The 8738-nt window shown below is 40.1% G+C and overlaps 1 protein-coding gene across 1 annotated transcript in view; it reads right to left on the bottom strand.

Annotated features, from left to right (window-relative positions):
• RP2 (RP2 activator of ARL3 GTPase) overlaps positions 1 to 8450 on the bottom strand; it is an 89427-nt gene extending 80977 nt beyond the window's left edge. The window contains exon 1 of the mRNA XM_007958912.2: positions 8352 to 8450. Coding sequence (XP_007957103.1) covers positions 8352 to 8450 — 99 coding nt within the window. The remainder of the gene's footprint in view (positions 1 to 8351) is intronic.
• Between the last annotated feature and the right edge of the window lie 288 nt (positions 8451 to 8738).

Below are 8738 nucleotides of genomic sequence, written 5' to 3'. Positions count from 1 at the left end.
CAATGACATGAGACAAAGTATATGTGAACTGCTGTATGAAAAGTGAATTTACTCTGTAAATCTTTACCCAAATCAAAATAAAATTTAAAAAAAAATGTGCAGAAGACAAGAATAGATACTTCACCAAAGAGGACATTCAGGCGGTCAACAAACACATGAAGAAATGTTCACAATCATTAGCCATTAGAGAGATGCAAATCAAAACAACAATGAGATACTATCTTGCCCCAGTAATAATAGCAAAGTTCAACAAGACAGAAAATAAATGCTAGTGAGGATATGGAGAGATTGGGACCCTCATACACTGGTGGTGGGACTATAAAATGACACAACCACTGTGCAAAGCAGTACGGTGATTCCTTAAGAAGTTGGAATTAGAAATAAGATTTGATCCAGCAATCCCATTACTAGGTATATATCCTAAAGAAGCAAGAGACAGGACAAAAACAGATATATGCACACCCATGTTCATCACAGGAGCTTGGTTAGCATAGTGCCTAAGGCATTTGACTGCTTATCAGAAGGCTGGTGGTTCAAACCCACCAGCCCCTCCTCGGAAGGACGGTTGGGTATAGTGATACTGCCTCGGAAACCCAAGGAGGGGTCACTATGAGTCGGGGCCGACTTGATGGCACACAACACCACCACCAACATGTTCATCACAGCACTATTTATAATAGCAAAAAGAAGGAAACAACCTAGGTGCCCATCCACAGAAGAAGGGATAAGCGAACTACAGTACATATGCACAATGAAATATTATACACCACTAAATAATAATGTAGAATCTACAAAACACCACATAACAGGATGAACGTGGAGGACACTATGCTGAGTGAAATAAGTGAATCACGGAAGGACAAATTTTGTATTAGTTCATTATTGTAAAAAGTTAAGGAAAGGTTTATATATGGAAGGAAACTTTCTTTGTTGGTTACCAGGGGTGGGAGGAGAAGGGAGAGAACACTGCTAGATAGGTAGAGACAAGTATTGATTTAGGTAAAGGCAAGGGCAATGTACCAGATGTGAGTGATCAATACCGTGGCACTGAGGAAGAGGAAGACATAGACAGAGGAAGTATAGACAACAAAGATGAACCCTTTTGTACATGCAGTACTGCGCTGTCAGTGATGGCAAACACTGATGTATGAGTGGATATATGGGTAGACAGGCTGAATGTTCAAGTATCTAGGAAGTGGGTAGTGTGCCCATGACCATGTATAGGGTTAGCAGCCACTGTTTCTACATGCATATTTGTATGTGCTGTAAGAATGACCAGGTGTATAGTAGAGCTGACAAGGGGCAAGGTTGTGGTAGCTTCTTGGCCACAGTCAGCTACCTCGAGGGAGTAGTTGGGCCTGTGGCATTGGGACCATGGTCGCAGGGTCATCAAGTTCAATTGGCATACCATAGTACACAAAAACATTATTCTACATCCTACTTTGGTGAGTAGCAACTAGGTTTTTAAAAGCTTGCAAGCACCCATCTAGATGCAATGATGGGTCTCTCCTCATCTAGAGCAAAGAAGAATGAAGAAAACCAAAGACGCATGGAAACAATTAGTCCAAGGAACTGGCAGGCCATGTGATCCTTAGCCTATATGACCATGAGACCAGAAAAACTAGATGGTACCCAGATACCACTGTCAACCACTCAGAAGGGTGTCTGGCGCAGGATATCCTGGATAGAGTGGGAGAACAATGTGGAACAACGCTCAAAATCATAAACAAAAGACCAGGTTTGCTGGTCTGATAGAGCCTGGTGAGACCCTTGAGACTATATGGTCCCTAGCCACCCTTCAGGTCTGGAATTGAACTCACTCCTGTGACTTACAGCCAAACAATAGACAGGCATATGGGGTGAACATTTATATCAGGTAGATATACTCTTTGGAGCGACCAATCCTGGGAAAACAGAAGGGCAGTGTTTTCACAGGGAGACAGCCAGGGGAAGGGGAGGAGTGCATGGGAAGGAAGGATGCTGGGAAGAGGTAACTAAAGGGAGGAAGGGATGAAGTGGGAAGAGAGCTGTTACACTGTGGGGAATTGCAGTCAATGTCATGAGACAAAATGTGTATGAACTGCTATATGGAAAATGAATTTGCTCCGTAAACTTTCACCCAAATCACAATAATTTTTTTTTTTTAAAAAAAAAGAGCTCTGGTAGCACAGTGCCTAAGGCATTTGACAGCTAACCAGAAGGTTGTTGGTTCAAACCCACCAGCCACTCTGTGGAAGGATGATGGGGCAATCTACTTCTGTAAAGATTTACCACCTTGGAAACCAAGTAGGGGTCACAATGAGTTGGAATCTGCTCTACAGCAGTGAGGTTTTTATAGGAAATAAATAAATAAATAAAATAATTCCTGAAAGTTCTTCAAAACAAAAACCAATAATAAACAATGTGGAATTTAGCCCCATAATAATTTTTGCAAAAGTTATTAGTTCTCAAATTAAACACCTAAAACCACAAGCACAGGAAGAAAATGTTTTTAACTACTTTTTCACAAGAGCCACTCATGAAGTGAATTTACTTTAAGCTATATTTCTTACTATAGTCCTTAAAATGCAATGGATATAGTTTTCAAAATTGAAGAAAAACATTTCAGAGGCTTTAGAATTCACCTGATATTAACTTATCCACTGTCCTACAGCTACTAAACTAAGCATTATTTTCCCAACAGAAAACAATAATGAACATCTTGTGCTTTTACCGAGCAGCAATGCCAATTTTTTAAAATATTAATCTATTAATTTCCATAATGATAGTCTGAGATAAAATAATGAACTTGTTAATTTTAATGGAAATTCAATCTAGGCAGAAGTCCAAACTAAGACTCAGAATATAAGAAGCACTACATTATATGCCAGGCACCATGCTACATACTTCATAATCACTAATTTAATCCTCATAAAAACCCTTATGAGGGTTGTATACTATAATTCTATCTGTTTTACAGATGAGAAAATAGAGCACAGAGAGGTGAAATAACCTGCCAAGGTCATACTGTGGTGGAGCTGTGTCTCAGACCTAGGTGGTTTGACGCCTGAGTACATTCTTCATATTCAACCACATTCAAACAAGAGTAAATGCCTGATAGACACATAAATCAACAGAATTAGTCCAAAAGTAGAGTTACACATATAATGACAAGGTGCAAAAGCAATTCAATTAGAAAAAGGACAGACTTTTCAACAAATGGTGCTAGAATTAGACTCCTATTATGTAAAAAATATGAATCACAATTCACATTTTACATCATGTATGATAATTAACTCAAAAAAAGACCATAGAACCTAAATGTAAAACTCCTCTACGGAGGTTGGAAAAAAGTATTAGGAAAAAAAAGTCTGCTCATCCAAATCACAATAAAAGTTAAATATCTTTACGGAAGTAATTTGCCCAGTCTTTCTTCTGCAGAGTGGCTGGTGGGTTTGAACCGCCAACCTTCTGGTTAGCAAATACCTTAGGCACTACGCCACCAGAGCTCCTTAATCAGTATTCTGGTTACCTATTTATTTTTGCATACTAAACCACCCCCAAACTTAGTATCTTAAAATGACAGCACGTTATTTATTTTGCTCACAACTCTGCAACTTGTTTGATGCTTAGCAGGCTTGGCTCTCTGGTGCATGTGGCATCAGCTGTGGCAGCTTGACTGAAGGCTAGAGTATCTGTTTCCAAGGTGGCTTAATCACACAGCTGGCTGGCAAGTTGATGCTGGCTTTAGGCTGGGAGCTCAGCTAGGGGTGAGAGCCACGGCCTTGGCTTTCTCACAGCATGATGGCTGGGTTCCAAGGGCAAACATCCTAAGAGACTGGTAGAAGATGCATGGCTTTTTCTAACCAGTCTCTTAAGTGACACAGCATCACTCTGCCACATTCTGTTCACTGAGGCAGTCACAAAGGCCCAGCCAGTTTCAAGGGGAGGAGACACAGCCTCCATCTCTTGATGGGAGGAAGGAGTGTCCAAGAAGACAGTGGGTTTGTTTTGTTTTGTTTTGATCTGAATGTTTTGACTACCATGAGATCAATTCCTCACAAAGCTACCCCTTCTGCTAAGGAACAACTCTGAAAATGATGGTCTGCCTTATATTAAGATCTGTCCTGCCCAACTTCTGGTCCTAGTTCTATCCTCTGAGGCAACCATTACATTATCTAAATCCCCAACAGAACAGACACTGAATAAAATGCAGTTATTGCATTTTCAGTATAAGGCGTTTTGTTTAGTATTATTTCTGTAAAATATGAGACAAATTTAAGTGATGCAAGATGTGTTGTTTATTAACCAATCACATCTTTCATACTTACACAATCATTATTTACAGAACTAATCTTCATTTCTATTATCTGTGAGGGATAAGTACTGGTACAAATAACTGGAAAATGAAAACTGCTTTTCTGTATCACTCATCCTTATCTTGTTTGTACTTAAATGTTTTGTATGTTTTAATAATTCCAAAAAGCTAGCAAGCACTTTGAGGACAGGGATAAGTCTTATAATTTTGAGGCTTCCTCGATGTTATATACACACATATTAAATAATTTGCCTAGCTATAGGAGGGAGCTCTGGTAGCATAATGGCTAAGACACTTGCCTGCTAACCAGACGGCTGGCGGTTCAAACCCACCAGCCACTCCTCGGAAGGAAGGTTGGGCAATCCTACTTCCGTAGTGATAACTGCCTCGGAAACCCAAGGAGGGGTCGCTATGAGTCGGGGCCGACTCGACGGCACATAACAACAACAACAACAACATAGGAGGCAGCATACTTACTATCAAGGATAAAAGCATATGCATATTTTCCCAAATGATTTAAACACAGATCTTATAATCTAAAAATATTTCTCACCATATCAATGCGGCAGTTGTACAGAAAGCTTATTTTCTTTTCCAAAGTCAGCAGCAATAAAAATTGAGCTTCATATGCTGTTGATTACAGCATGTTAGTTACCAAGGCAACACTTAGTATCCAAACATTCTTTCTAATTGAGACAATTTCTCCTAGCTCCAGTCCCCTAAGACTGACCTAATTACACAACTAAAAACCCAAAACCCAGGGGTGCCCCTCAATAAAGACCCACTGATTACACAACCTAAGGAAAATTTTAAACACTACTTTTCCAAGTTACATGGAAATTTTTCAGGCAATGTATTTTGTTTTCACACCTAATGTCTTACAGGTTGAATGGCAATTGTCTGATATAACTTTAAAAGTATATATATTCTGTGACCACATTACAGAAACCTAAAGTTTTAATACAAACTATTTTTGTTAATGTATGTGTAAACATATTCATTTATGTCCTCTGGGCTGTATTTAAGGAGCTCTGGTGGCATGGTGCCTAAACCATTTGACTGCTAACCAGAAGGTTAGCAGTTCAAACTCACCAGGCACTCTATGGAAAGAGTTTCCCTTTTAAAAAGAGCTCTGGTAGCACAGTGCCAAAGGCATTTATCTTCCATAAAGATTCCATAAAGATTTACTGCCTCAGAAACCCACAGGGGGTCGCTATGACTCATAATTGACTTGATGGCAATGAGTTTGGTTTTTATGGTTTTTGGAGGCTGTATTTGGAGGCATAGTAGGTAAGGCATTTGGATGCTAACTGGAAGGTCAGCGATTCAAACCCACCAGCTGCTCCATGGGAGAAAGATGAAACATTCTGCTTCCATAACGATTTACAGCCTTGGAAACCCAATGGGGGTCACTATGAGTTGGAACTGACTCAATGGCAGTGGGCTTTTGGGTTAGGCTGTATTTATTTGCATTCTACTCCTTTTAAAGTATAATTAAATCTTCTAGGAGAAAGCAAGATAATGCTAGATCAGATAAAGTATCATTGACCTAATACAGAATATTTGTACACAAGTCCAAATTGGCCTCATGGGAGGTCCAGCCTCACAGCAACATGCAAGCCAACACAGTACGACAAACTGACAGATGAGGGGTGGCATGGGTGATAAAGAACTAGAAATAATTTCTTTTTCAATTAGTAAAAATTTAGCTGGCTCTCCTAAATGAGGCACCCTACAGTGAATCCCTAGGAGTCCTTGGGTGGTGCAAACTGTTAGGCATTCTACTACTAGCTGTAAGATTGGTGATTCTAACACATTCAGAGGTGCCTCAGAAGACAGGCCTGGCGATCTGCTACTGAAAGTTCATAGCCTTGAAAATTCTACAAAGCCATGAGTCAGAGCTGACTTGAGAGCAACTAACAACAGAGTGAAGACCTAGAAAAAGAAAAAGCAATGTTGAGAAATGCAATAGCTCCACTGTCTCAAAATATAAGGTGGTAATTCCCATTCTCTAACAGTCCAAACGATTTTAAAACTAGATGGTTTTCATGGGAATTTTTGGTTAGGGGACAGTGAATTTATGTTAATGGTAGTTGAATAATTGGAAAGGGATAGTGAGAATGGTTGTACAACTTGAAAAACATAATCAGTGCCATTGAATTTATACATGCAGAAATTGTTGAAAGAAAAACTAGATGGTTTTCAGATCATAATGCTCATTTAGTTAGAAAACTTTTAAGTTAATCAAGATTTTAATGTCATTGTACAAATATCTAGAAGCATAAATTTATTTCACATATCAAGTAACAGCTCTTACATCTCTACAACTACAGTACCTAGTGTTCCCAAAAAACATCCCCTGTAAGTATAACTGAAAAGTTTACTAAACATTCATTTTGTGGGACAAATCTTTGATGTTAGTTTCCACTATTCTATTTTTCAATGTGTTTACTTAGCCAAAGAGGAAAAGAAATAAAATCACAGAACCCACCTATTAATTTTTTTTTAAAAAAGGCTAACATGAGATTCCAACTAACCTAACAATTGTTAATAAAGGTTAACTATGACACAGTGTATTATGAAGCAATGTGTTAGAGAACAACAAAGACTACTTTAAATTAAAAAAATAAAACAAAAGCACTTCAATCTAGTTTTTGCCTAGTGTCAAAACAAATAATTAAAAAGTTTGAAAATAACAATTTTCACTATGACAGACAGTTCAAGCTTAAAAAGCATTGTTAGAAATACTCATGTGAGGAAAATAAAAACAAGAATCTTTTAAATAACTGCCCATCAAATGACTTTAAATGATAGATGCCATCTTCTTATGTGAAAGAAAGTACATTACTTTCCTACATTGTAAAATGCTGCTATCAAGTATGGAAAGAGAATGAATAAATACAGCATTCAACTCAAGAAGGGTAATAAATTCTACAAAAAGCTTACAATTCCTCAAATCTGACACTTGGAGAACTTAGTTTACATGAACAAACTTTGCTGGGACTGAAAATCATGCAGAAATGTCTATGGTACTAAAAATGTTAAGCAATTTATTAGAAAGTATTCTTGAGCAAAGATGTATTCCATCAAGAGCTACATTAAGTAAGGTGTTAATCAACTGCTCATAACACTCATTATTTTAAAAACCTCTCATTTTCTTTGGAAGAGACAAATAATTAGTATGCCTGTGAAAGTATTTTATTAAGCACAGATAAAGAACTATGTAGAAAGAGGAAGTAGTATGAAGTTACGACTAAGTGTGTTTTGTGCAAGAACTAGTGATGTTTTCCAAACTTTTAGGTTTCTAGAGACATATATGTCAAAATAAAGAGTGTTTTCAATCATTTAAAGTAATAATATTTCAGTGCCTGATTTTATGCTGGTTATTTTCACCTTGCAGGCTTAACATACATTCCAAGACTAACTCGACTTTCATTCTTTTGCGGTAAGTGGAAGAAGAGGGGAAGCAAAGCTATACATTATACACTCCACTTACTTAGTAATCGAGAAAAGTCTGTAGTGGAATATATCACGGGGTACCAAATATATTTACCAGGGAGGGCAGACACATGAGAAAACAGCCATAGAACATAAGCTGAGAAAGTGATGAGAATCAGTCCCATGTGTAACTCGAGGACTGGACAAAACCCCGCTCGCTTGGCGCAGCTGGTGAAAAGAGCTGATTTGAGATTTGGGGCACTTTCCGCTCTCCTTTCTTCCCTGAGTCCAGTCTCGTATAGGCGGTCAGCGCAAGTCCAGGTGATGAGCGGAGGGAGAGCCTCCAGAGGTCCATCTACCAGGACAACTCTGAAAGGTCCCTTTCAGAGCTTCTCACTTCACAACCATACCGGGAAGCCTCTCGACCGCTGCATTTCACGCCCCCCCCCCCAAAAAAAAGTCAGATACCCCGACTTCAGCTACACGCGTTCGAGAGAGAGACAGAAACAGAGATGGAGCAGACGTTGGGTCGGGCTCCTCAGCCTTCTCGGGCCGAAAGGGACTCTCGCGGAGTGGTTGGGGAGACAAAAGCCAGGGGCTACGAAGCTTTCGTTACCTTCTCGCGCTGGTCCCAGCTATACTGTTTCGGTCGCTCCTCCTTGCCCTCGGGCCGCGACTCCTCAGCCTTTCGCCTCATGGAGAAGCAGCAACCCATGGTCCCCGCCCGCGGGTCTTGCTGGCCTACACTCCTCTCCTGCTCACTAGTGCAGACACCTCCCGAAACGTTGCGTGTTTCAGGCACCCTGGACCCGCTGATCTTTGGACACCGCCCCACGGAGCCACCCAGCCGTCAGCACCCTCGATTCGCCCGCCAGGCCCAGCACCCCTCTCCTTTTCACCTCAATCGCCCTGATGACCCACCGCAGCCAATGGCCGCTTGGCACTAGAGAACCAACCAACGCCCCTCGAGCAGCCCTGTGCCCGCCTAGGAAAAGAGGCCCGA

Source organism: Orycteropus afer, unplaced genomic scaffold, assembly GCF_000298275.1.
Source record: "Orycteropus afer afer isolate SDZICR_OR568_19922 unplaced genomic scaffold, OryAfe1.0 scaffold01205, whole genome shotgun sequence".
Lineage (NCBI taxonomy): Eukaryota > Metazoa > Chordata > Mammalia > Tubulidentata > Orycteropodidae > Orycteropus > Orycteropus afer.
This window is presented reverse-complemented; position numbering and strand designations above follow the sequence as displayed.